We start from the raw sequence: 12,386 nt of genomic DNA, 5'->3' as shown, positions 1-12,386 counted from the left end.
CACACTGAACCCAAAACATAACACTATACCAGCTACTAGAAAGAAAATAAACTCTATCCCAGCTGAAACCAGGACACCAGTTCAGTATGAGCAATTTGGTACTTGCAGAGAGGCAGTTCCCATACAAACACTGGCTACTATTTTCTTTAAAAGAAGAACAGATACAAATATTTTTAATCTTTCTACAGCAGTTCTTCAGATTTTTTTAATTCAGCAGTGGAAACATCTCATGCAGTACTCTACACTCCATTCCAGAGGACAGACCTGCTAGCCTATGACCATTTTAGAAGAGGCATATGTGGTACCAGAAGGATTATAAGGAGACAGGGTGATCAGTCAGCAGCTGTTTCCTATGAGGAACCAGAAGTAGGAAGTGGAAGGACAGCTGGAGATTACAGCTTTAGGAAAGGCCCAAAAAGCTGCTTCTACCTGTAGCTGAGCAGTGACCCCAGCGAGGATCCAGCAGCCAGAGCCAAATTAACACATGACTCGGAGATGCAGCTCTTCAACCTGGGATTTCACTGGAACCTAGGAATCTTCCAGACAGTCTGGTAAACCCAAACACAGGAGTACGTTGGGCTCACAAGACCCTAGGACTTTTCTTCAGTGAAACTGTTTCAGATTTAGACGAGTTAGCAATAACTAATATTCTTCTTCATTTCAAGAGAAACTTTTACCAGAAATGTGCATATACTGTGAACTCCAACAGAAGTTACATTGTCTGACCATACATAAGAGAAGAGGTAAGGGCGAGCCAGACCAACTGCAATGCAGCATGTGGCCTATTAACTAACTCTCCTTCTCCCTCAGGAGCTCCACTTGGGGAAGAAACTAGAACAAATCTGCTGCTCAAGCAGTCACAGCCTTCAATGGATTTATATAGCCTCTGTCCTAAAAGCTATGTTGTTACTGATACAAATAGCTAGATTAAAACTACCTTGACTACATGAACATAGGGTGAAATTCTACCTCTGGCTATAATGTAGGCATACTTAAATGGTACTAGAAAAAATAGAATCTGTATTAATCAGGAAAAAACAAGAATACCACCTTTTCCTCTATTTTCTCAATTGATTTATTAAACGTACTTCCTCATTTCTTCTAAAACAGAAGCAGAGGTTTTAAAGACAGAAGAGCAGTATTTTTATTCACAATTTTCCATCATGAGTACCACAGAAAAAATCTACTAAGAAACAATTTATCCCCAAAGAAAGATTTTTATACTACCCAGTAAGCCACGTACCAAATACTGACTATCCTGCAGAAAGGGATCTGGGGGTGCTGGTTGACAGCAGGCTCAATACGAGTCAGCAGTGTGCCCTGGCAGCCAAGAGGGCAAACCCCATCCCGGGGTGCATCAAACACAGCGTGACCAGCTGGTCAAAAGAGTCGATGATCCCACTGTATTCAGCGTTGTTACAGTCTCACCTTGAATACTGTATGCAGTTCTGGGCCTCACAATTTAAGAAGGGTGTTAAGGTCCTCGAATGCGTCCAGAGGAGGGCAACAAAGCTGGTGAAAGGGCTGGAAGGAATGTCCTACAAGGAGTGGCTAAGGACTTTGGGCTTGTCTAGTTTGGAGAAAAGGAGGCTGAGGGGTAACCTCATCGCTCTCTGCAGCTTCCTGAGGAGGGGAAGGGGAGAGAGAGGTGCTGATCTCTTCTCCCTGGTACCCAGTGATAGGACACATGGGAATGGTTCAAAGCTGCGCCAGGGGAGGTTTAGACTGGACATTAGGAAGCATTTCTTTACTGAGAGGGTGGTCAGACACTGGAACAGGCTTCCTAGAGAGACGGTCGATGCCCCAAGCCTATCAGTGTTTAAGAGGCATTTGGACAATGCCCTTAACAACGTGCTTTAACTTTTGGTCAGCCCTGAGGCGGTCAGGCAGTTGGGACTAGGTGATCATTGTAGGTCCCTTCCAACTGAAATATTCTATTTTATAAAAAAAGAATACAGCACTGCTACATATAAACATATATTTTCTAAGTAGGGTATCCAGGTGCAGCAAAAGAAATAACAAGGTAATCATGTAATTAATAACTATCCCATAACATATATACACAAAGGGTTTACTTATGCTGCACAGTCAATCTTAACTCTGGTTTGTCACCTTGTAACAGCAATATTTTAACATAGTTGTGGTAGTTCTCTTTTAAAAAGCACTTGACAAGGTTAAAACAAACCAAACAAAAAAATGTTTACTTGCACCAGTCCTAGAAGAGTACCAGACCTTTCCTTCACCTCCCTAGTCTTCTTATTTAACTGTTACTTTTCATTCACTCCCATTCTCACCTTAACTTCAATACTAACAAGTCTGGCAAAGTTATAAGCAAGTCAGAGTGTCTTCTTAGAAAGAAATATCAGAAAACCTTAACATTGGATGGACCTATCCATCCTGTTAATTACCTGTATGTTTATCACCTTGTGCTGTACAAAGACCTGCCCATAGACAAAGCTTTCCTTAAGGCAAACCACACAGCTCATTTAGCCAAACAGGAAAACGTGACATGTTTATATCACTGAAAACAGAAATGGATTCATTTGTAAAAAGTACCTTTTCTGAGGATCACCATCAACTTCAATTGTGTCCCTGCAGAAACAGGTAATAAAGTAAGCAAAATGTAGTTTGAAGCACAAAAAGATTACTTGATACACCCAATGAAAAAATGTCACAGAAAAATTTTAGTGGAAACCCCACTTGATTAGTTATTTTCAGCAAGAACATTAGTTTTTACAAACAAATTATTAGTTCTTATAAAACAATACTTTTTCAATTAGTATTTCCACTTGGACATGATTTTTTTTAATGAAAGAAGTTTCATGAAATCAGAGAGAGATCCAAACTTCAGGGAAACACTACTGATGAACCTGCACATTTACTGAACAGGTAAAAATCATCAAGTGCTACTGAAAAAGAATGGAGACTTTTTTTCCCAGAAATGAATGTATTTCTGGAGTTTTCAGTGATCTACAAGATACACTTGAATCTCCAAGTTGACAATTATATCAACACCTACGGTATGGCTACATTCTGTAGATCAACGGACTATATATGGAGGAGGCAGTGATTAAAGAGAATTGCTTTAATAGTCACAAGTACATGTAAATTTCCTACCTCTCCCCCTTTTTTAAACATGGATTTTCCACACTAGTTTGGAGATACTTAGTATAGCTTTGAATAGAAAAAGATTATTTTTTTTTAATTAAAGTGATCTATGTAAATGATTGTTTAACTGGCACCTGTTTGGCAGTTATAAAACAGGAGAAAACAGTCAACAGTATCATCTCGGTAGTCAAGTATGACCCACTTAAAAAGACTGAATACTACTGTAGGACAGTCCTCATTTTTAGGTCACTGGTCTGTCTGGACATTTAAGTAAATGGCTGCCCTGGTCACTGAAGAAGCAGTTCTGATTCTCCAATTCTAGATCAAAGAGCTTAACTAGTAGTCTTGTTTCACACTTTAAGGTGATATTCTAATGTGCACTTGTGAGACTTCAAGCAACTTAATCTGCTGCAAAAAGAACTTGCCTTTACTAGCAGGCAAAGAAGGAAGAAAAAAAAAAAAGGAAAAAAAGTTAGGATTGAAATTTCAGCATTAGAGACACACTACCCAGACGCTTCAGGCCAGGAAATGGTATTATAGAATCTTACATATATCCCTTAGATTTAAGGATTATTTTTTCTATTTTTAATAACTCAAGACTGTCAAACAATGCATTTGGAAGAAAATGTAATAAATAATGGTAATAAATAAAGGAAAGAGGATTAGACAGTTACCACATTCCATAAATAACAGATTACTGTCTCAAATTTATGTTGAGACACATACAGAATCCATTTACTTACTGGTTATCAGAATCACTTCCTTTGCGCTTCCTTGGAATCTCAGCCACCGAAACGTTGAAAGAAGTAGTGGTAGCAGGCTTAGTTATTGGATTCATGAGGCTAGGGACTCCAGAAGCAATGCACGGGTTTTCATCTATTGAGAAATTATCTGTAAATGAGAAAAAAACCCTCACTGTTAAGTAAGAGCTGTATCATCGTGTAACCATTCTGATTTTCATTTGGAAAAAAAAAAAATTGTCCGTGGGTGGCTTCTACGCCTCTGACACAAAAAACATAAAGGTTGCAGTGCTACAACCTAAGTACAGAGAAGAGTACACTGTCTTCCCACAGTCCTGCAACGATCTCATCAACCCAGTCAACACACCAATGCAATATAAAATACACGTCTTCTCCTCTAAGCAGACTACACTTAAATCCCCCAGCACCTCAAACATCCTGCTGCAAAATCACAAGATGCAGCATTAGTTATCGGATCAAAATACTGTGACTAGCACTAAATTAAACTTAAAATATATAGTGAACTATGTTTTTTAAACAAGCTGAACATCCAAAAAATGAAAGTCTGCCATAACTATGTTTCTGACATAAAATCTACAATTATACAACATCAGTCATGTAAGTCGGAAGAGTCTTGAAAGCTTGTCAAGTTCTACCTCAAAGTTCTCTTGACAATTCTCCTCTCAAGGAAAACTGCTTTGTTTCTGGGAGGGACAGAAGAGGAGTCACAAGCCAAAATAATCGTAGCGACCTACTGGGAAAGGAAAACAGTCTCAAGGAATCTAAGCACTATTACACTTTTTTTCCTATCTCAATGCAAAGCTATCACAAAGAATCACCCGGCTGATGTTTAGGTCAAGAATCAGAATTAACTCTGTTTCAGCAAACATAGGCACTCCTTTAGGCTTCAGGTGCTAGTGAGGAAAGTATCCTATGTGATACATCTAGAAACAATAAAGAATTAACTCCATGAAGGGACAGATGAGGGATTGAGGGAGGTCATTTAAGGAAGCGAGCATCTCCTACTTCTAGCAGGAGGCAAAACCCAAGATGAGTACTTTCAAAATCCAGCAGGAAGGAAAACTGTATACTTTATTGTGAGCTTTCTTTTTTTAGCATCTGTGCTGTCTGTAAATGATATGTAAAAATGTGTAAAAGTAATGATACACAGTTTATGTTTTTTTCCTTTTAGGTGTAACCACATCTTACACCAGAAAAATTACCTTCTATGTTCTCATTTTCTGTTGGAACATGACTCTGGAGAGTTAAATGAAAATAGGCTAATACTTGAGCAGCTTGCCTAATCCTCTCACTACCAAGTCAGACTACACAGAGGCAGCCCCTGTTTTATTTTAGAAAGCTCTTTAACTCATTAAGTCACATAGGAAGTTCCAAAAAAAGAGGTGGAAACTCAAAGAATCTGTAAATACTTGACAAATAAGTAACAGCCTTTGGGTATCTGCAACAGAAAGAAAATTTGGTTACTTCAAATACACAACATATTCCAGTTAGTGATATTAAAAATATATTAAGAGAAGTGACATCATAAATACTACAAGGGCACAAATGCTAGATGTTTGAAATATTTTTACGATTAATCATTACTTCATAATAGTCTCATTTTATATTTCTACTATAAATTCGTGCAATTATAAAACAAACAAAAAAACCCCCAAGAATTCCAAAGGAACTCTTTATTTATAAAGAACAGTTTTAATTCACTTAGGTCATAGTAGCCTATAATTACTAGATTAAGTTATTGAAGTATAACCATACTTCATGAATATTCATGAAAGTCATTCCTAACAGAAACCCACATGTATCAAAGACAAGAACGCCTTCAGCACAACAGAGCCTTTCGTCCAGGAACAAAGCAGGACAGAACAGACCCACTGACCTAAATACTCCTTTGCACACAGATGGCCAGCCTGCTTTCTAAACCACTTCCCTTTAAAGAAACAAAATGAAATGCCTCATTTACAGCTTTTCCAATTTATCCTTCATATTATCAAAATAACTACTATTTTTTTCCTCACACTCAAGCAACAAATTCTGAATACTGCACATATCTCCTCTACATTTCCTAACAACACCCTTTTCTCTTTTTCTTAACTAAGAAAATAAAAAAACGTTTAGATTATCAGCAACAATGACCTATTAAGAACTTCTACACTACAATTTTTAGGTGATAAACTGAATCCTAAATACTATCACTGTGACAAACTAAATGCCATGTTAATTGCCATCTAACTAAATGCCAGTAAGATAGCTGGTTGATCTTAGACAAAAATATACAGTTAAGAATCTGTATTGATCCCTGACATGTGCAGCATGCAGCATATATTCTTTATACATATTCTTTAAGATCCTCAAAAAAAACCCAAACCAAACCCCCAAAAACAATTCAAAAGAAAACAAATAGGAGAAATAAATTTAAAGCTTCAGAACTACCAAACGTAGTAGAAAAGTAATTATTTGGAATTTAACAGACAAGAGCAAATCTTTTTAATACCTACTACTCAATGAACAAGCAGCAGACAGAAACAGTTCATAAAGCTAAGTCAGCTTTGAGAAGTCAGTAAGGGTGCTTTAAAATAATCTCTTAGGGCTTTATAATAGCTATCATTATGATATTAGGTGATTCCAAGGTGCTTACTCTTTCCCTGAAGAGTGTCTTAACCTTGTGTAGACTGTGATGAAAGGTTTCTTTACTTCTCCAGCTATACCACTTTGGGACACCTGGATAAAGGATTTAAAAATCTTTGGCTTCACAAAAAGAATGCGCTAGAATGCACCCCAATAACCAGGGTGTGCTTCTACAATAGGAAAAAGCTGGATTCTTACCTTTCATTTGTGCACCTGGCTGAATTCTTATATTTTCAATTTCTGTGAACATTTTCATACCATTAACATCAAACCCAGAACACTCCTAAGAAGCTATGAAGCAAAACTAAACGTTTCCCAATTTCATAGCACTCTTGCTTCATGAAAAATAATATCCAGAAAGACCATTCTTTATTACAGGTTTACTTTCCTGGAAAACCAAAATCATTAGTCAATTTTTAAACTACTAGAAAGTTTAATTCAACTAGAGATATTTTGTTTTACCACCCCAAATGCTATTACTTACACTAGTCTGGTTTGCAAGTCAAATAAAATGCCAACTGAGAAATGACACTTTTTTTTTTTTTTTTTTAATTATTACTGTTCATTTCAAAGTTCTACTAATGCCCTGGCATACTGATAACTGAATTTTAATAGTAAGTGAATAGTTCCTCAAATACATATGTCTATTTATGATCTATGTTTGGCTCTCAGTATTAAGCATATATGCTTATCTATATTAAAAATTAGTATTTCAAAAGCATATTATGCACATCAGGGCAGGTGAAAGTAATACTGAAAAAACTCCCACTGTAATCATTCTCTGTGCAAAAAAGCAAAGACCATCCAAACATTACAAACACACCATACGAAATATAGCTCCTTCCCACTAAGTGTATCAGAAATAAAAAACTATTATTTTAACACTAACTTTAGTACATTTCATAACCAAAGTATTTAAAAAATGTTTATCAATATATACAATTCTCATCACATCAACATACAAGATCACACCCTACTGAACTACCACCTCTCGTGTTTTTCTACAAGAAAAAAAAAAATTTAAAAAATTTACAGTCCCCAAGGGGGTTGGCAAGGAAGCAAACAACTGCAAATGAGCTATATGAAACTACTCTTTAGGGGCAGGATATGAAATAAAGGCATATGAAATCAACCATATTCTTACGTTCAGCAAAGGTTCTGCACAAATCACATGCAATGCATTAAGAAACAAGGCTTGGGAGACTCTACACTTTTCTAATTACTGACAATAATATTTTCTAAACGCATGCCACATTCCTGAGCTGTTTTCTCCACTAACAGTTTTAAGGTTTTCAGTTCCTAAACAAACATAATCTATTAGAAAAGTCTTAAGGCCAAACTCCACCAGCCATAAAAGGTGAGATTCATCCTGAACAAGTAAGGATGTCCACATCTGAACTAGCCATTCTAGTCCCTCTTGGAGGGAAGACGACATTTCTAGGGTGATTCATCTCAACCTAAAATAGATTCCTACAGTTGGCTAGATGAAATACAACATTTCTAGGGTGATTCATCCCAATTTAAAATAGATTCCTACAGTTGGTTAGATTAAATACAGTCCAAAAGTGCCTACTGCTATTCAGTATTTATACAAAGACCAAAGTAACTAGCTCAGACTTGGATATCTGCTCTGTAGACATGTAAAGATAAGCGAGATGAATCCCACCCAAGGTGGCTATCATGCAATTCTTAAAATACAACAGCCATAGACATCACCTGTTTGCCACATGCAACAAGTTCAAGCTCAAGGCAGTCTTTCAAAATTATTGCCTTAATTATGCACTACCACCTCCTGACCCACTCACTCCCCTATGAAAGTTTAGCTTTTCTGGCTAGGTTTACTCCTCGTAGGTTTTCCTAAAATATTACTTTACTGCTAAAAGATTATTTTGACTTTTTAGAATCATCAAAAGGAAATCCTACAAGATACACATAAGCACTCCAAAAATCAGCAGAAGAATACAATTCACGTAGGTATTAATAAATTAATAAAAAAGCTGTCAGCCCTCGTTTAGCCAGTTTAAAAAAGAACATCTAAACCCATCTATCAGGATATTACAGTAAAATATGCTTGAAATAAAATGTCAATGAATAAGTACATTTATAAAACTTAGGGGTGGCACTCTTCATAGTCTGTGAATAAATGTACACACCAGACAGAAAAACGTCACAGCTCTGCAGCTGCTGAAGTTAACAATGCAGTAACACTGGCACAACCTTTCTAAGAATAAGAAGGCACTTTCAATCCAGCTTCCTATTTTGAAACACTTTCTGGCAGAAGGAAAGGAGAAGAAAGAAGCTGCTTTGAATTGAAATTTCTAAGACCACAGATGCCACAGACTATTAAAACGTGTATTTTCTAAATATATGTTCCTGGCATGCACAAAAACCTTTAGCTAGAAATTCAAGCTTTGACAAGTTTAAAGAAGTCAAAATTATGTTAGAAGTGACTGCAGTTAAAGTGGCACATAAGGGTTCTTCAGTCTAACTAGATGAGTTACTAAAACTGAAATCTACTCACACAAGCTATTAGGCTATGTCTACAGTAGTAAATACAATGGCATAACAGCAACAGGTCAGTAAGAGAAGCAGCTGGTGCAGAAGCCCCTGTTTCTAATTTGTAAGTAGTTCAGGGAGCTTACACTAAATCACATTTAGACTGGTTCATTGGGCCAAAAATCCTTACAATGCATGTGTTTTAAAGCTGTCTGAGAACAAACCACTGGTTCAGTCCCTTATGTTTGGAGTTGGAGTACGTTTGGTATGTGCCTGGAGTAGCACTATATAATAATGTGCTACATTAAAATTTGAGTTTGGTTTCTTCTGAAAGGAGTCCAGTTCATTTATACCAAAACTGCTCTGCAAACGAAACCAATGAGCCGTAAATTGGGATGATGGGATTCAATTCAAACCAATGCTATTGCTCTCCAAAACACCAATGTGCCCACAGCCTCTGAATACTTACTTGATTTCAGGGTCTCAGTCTAAAGTCCTTAGGAGTGCAGTCATACGAAGAAGCAGAGATATATACACACACACAAATCTAGGCACACAAGCAACCTGCATTTTCTAAACTGAAGTACTACTCAAGACGTCAAGTTGGATTCTTAAGTTTTGTCATAATTGATATGCTTCTTTTTTTTTTTAAGATATAAGGTGTCTCTGATTACCCAAGCAATTACAGATGTATCTATCTATACATGCAGCACACACAGAGCATGGCTATTGAGTCAAATAATTTCAAATAACTCTATGTCATGTAGATTGCTTTATTTTACTACGGAGTTATTCTTCTAAAGTTATTTTAATGAATTCTTAATGCAGCTTTTCATTAGAGAATGAGAAAACTATGCCTATATCCTACATACATACAGTACTGTATGAGGAAGAAAGCTACAGGTGCTGTGATATGCATCAGTTTACAGGTCCTGCAGATCTGAACACCTATAAAACAAAGAACCATATTTTCTAAAGAGGTGTGAGAGTTGTATTAAATATTATTTTTATTTATTTATTTTAGAGCTTTAAAATAGGCCATGAAAAGCACCTTCAGAATAATTACAGCAAGTCTGATATCCAGATCATAGTCCACAGTATCTCTCATTGAAAGCTGGGGCAACAATTTTCGTTGCAGTTAAGTTGTGAAAACAGTACAAAAGTACTGTCTAAAACAGTTTTTTTCCCCCCAAATTTTATAAGCATGCATAATGCAGAGCAACATACAGAGAGTTCTGTAATGAAATCATCTTATGAACACTACTATACAGAGAATAAACTCTTCCGGATTAACTTAAGAACATTGGATTTGTTTTTAATATCACAAAATGATGAAAGGAAAAAGTATAATATCCTGAATTATAGAAATGTAAATCAAACATTAACACAGGCAACTGATTACTTTCTGTATCTATTTTTACTTATTTTCACCACTCAGAAGAGAAGTGGTCAAGAATCACAATGTAACCAATTAAATAACACATTTACTTAATAGATTTCAAACACCAAATATTTGGCCAAACCTATTAGTGTATTAAGAAGTATGACTCTAACTAGCTAATGAAAAGATACTCCACAAGCCCTTGAAAGGCTACCCTGCTTTCTCAGTCAACTTTAGGCTCAAACCAGGTCGCTGATAGAAATTGAGAGTCTCGTATATCATAGTTCATTACTGGGGGAAAAAAAAAAACCAAACAAAAAACAACAAACCCCTCTCCAATCATATACTGTTAAAGGAATGGAAGGTAGCTGCTTTCTTGTAAGTTTTTGATTCATACTATTGTACAGTTCTGATTCCCATCAAATCACCTGCAGAACTTCCATGGAAGTTCTTCCATTCCAAACAGGGAATTCTCAACAGAGTATTCACAATAATTCACTTCCCACAACCACCCGCCAAATTATCTCTTCTTACAATGATTTTCTTAGTTGATGTGAACTGTCCACTTTAGAGTTTGTTTTTCATAATGTGCAAGTATATCAACGATAACGTGTACACTCAAGTGAAAAAAAAAAAACTATTAAGTAGCTAACCTTCGTGTGGACCTACTCCACAAAAATTAAGATACTTTTATCTTAAAAAAAAAAAGAAAAAAGAAAAAAACCTGTTTCTTCAAAAACTGTTAGAAGAATAGGTATAAACATGGATAAGAAAAGAAACCAGGGAGGGGAGTTTCTTTCACAATGAAACATGAAAGCCTATGGTTCATTGATTTCCCAAATCTGTTTGCAAATGGAAATGTCTGCATTTGGGGGGTTTTTCATATGTTGATTATTTCCTTTCCTTACTGTATGTGCATGATATAGAAACAATAAATCCTCGTTTTAAGCACAATTTAACAGACTGCAAAAACTCTACAAAAAACACCACCAAAACCCCTACTTTATTTTCAAACACTAGATTACTTTGCTACAAAATTATACTAGTATTTAAACAATCAAGCAGCAGAGACCAGGATCCCCACACACATAACCCAAAAGACGTTTAGAAAACAATAACAACTACTAAACCTAGAAGAATTGGTGCTAACTAAACGGAACTGCAATGATGACTTAGGAGAGATTTGCTCACTTCTGTTTTTCAAAAGCCCGTGCAAGACACTTCTTTCTTCTCGGAGAGGGGAAGAAACGTACTCATTTCAAAGCAGGAGGAGCACAAACAGCTGCTGGTGGTTCACAACTAGCCTTGTTTTAGTACCAGCAACTTATGATTAAGAACAAGGCAGGAACATCAAACCTTGGTCATCATACAAGCGTGGGCACGCGCACACACACAAGCCAAAATCACTATACCTAAAATACTAAATTACGTTTACCCACAAAAAAATCACACTAGCGTATTAGGAACACATAAAACGACTAAGTGCGTATCGGAAACAGCAAGCTACGTACCAAGTTAAAAAAGCAAAAACATGTTTAGTCCGCATCACATCGGTATGACGGCACATCTATAACAGCGATAAAGAGAAGTACGAACTGAACGTTACACTCGGGATTTCTCTGCAAGCGCACGAGGGAACGCCGCCGCAGCCACCCGCTGTCCCTTCACGGAACTCCGACGGGAGAAGGGAGTTTGCGGCGTCCAGGTCGCACTTCGGGCCAGGCACCAGCGCGAATTAAAAAAAAACAAACCCAAACCAAAGCCCCCCTCACCACAGAGCGGTGTCGGCAACACGACTAGACCGACGTGCCCCCACGGAAAGGCTGTACCCCACGGACGGCCGCGCACAGCCCGGCGACACTCGCCCCGGCCCCTGCACCACCGGCACCGACCTCGCCGCAGCGCTCAGGCAGGGCTTGCTCGTGCCACATCACGGAGGCGGGCGGGCGGGCGCACCCCCCCCCACCCGCGACCGCCCCCCACACACAGCGCAACGCGGCACCCACAGCCGTTCC

The 12,386-nt window shown here is 37.5% G+C and overlaps 1 protein-coding gene across 5 annotated transcripts in view; it reads right to left on the bottom strand.

Moving 5' to 3' along the window:
- The window catches only part of ARNTL2 (aryl hydrocarbon receptor nuclear translocator-like 2), a 39,350-nt gene extending 27,029 nt beyond the window's left edge, over window positions 1-12,321 (bottom strand). For 4 of the 5 annotated variants that reach the window (XR_774119.1, XR_774120.1, XM_010563565.1 and 1 more), the window contains exons 1-5: window positions 11,883-11,920; window positions 6,505-6,587; window positions 4,505-4,602; window positions 3,852-3,999; window positions 2,557-2,592 (exon numbers count right to left, since the gene is read on the bottom strand). Coding sequence is in view for 3 of the 5 variants with exons in the window: in XM_010563565.1 (XP_010561867.1) it covers window positions 2,557-2,592; window positions 3,852-3,946 (131 nt within the window). In the remaining 2 variants the exon portion in view is untranslated. Of the gene's footprint in view, window positions 1-2,556; window positions 2,593-3,851; window positions 4,000-4,504; window positions 4,603-6,504; window positions 6,588-11,882; window positions 11,921-12,263 lie in introns of those variants that run through there. The other variant, XM_010563566.1, reaches the window with a different exon arrangement.
- Window positions 12,322-12,386: the final 65 nt, after the last annotated feature.

Source organism: Haliaeetus leucocephalus, unplaced genomic scaffold (genome assembly GCF_000737465.1).
Source record: "Haliaeetus leucocephalus isolate CR32 unplaced genomic scaffold, Haliaeetus_leucocephalus-4.0 Scaffold170, whole genome shotgun sequence".
NCBI classification, from domain to species: domain Eukaryota; kingdom Metazoa; phylum Chordata; class Aves; order Accipitriformes; family Accipitridae; genus Haliaeetus; species Haliaeetus leucocephalus.
The sequence above is the reverse complement of the archived record's forward strand: the minus strand, read 5'-3'. Positions and strand labels throughout refer to the sequence as shown.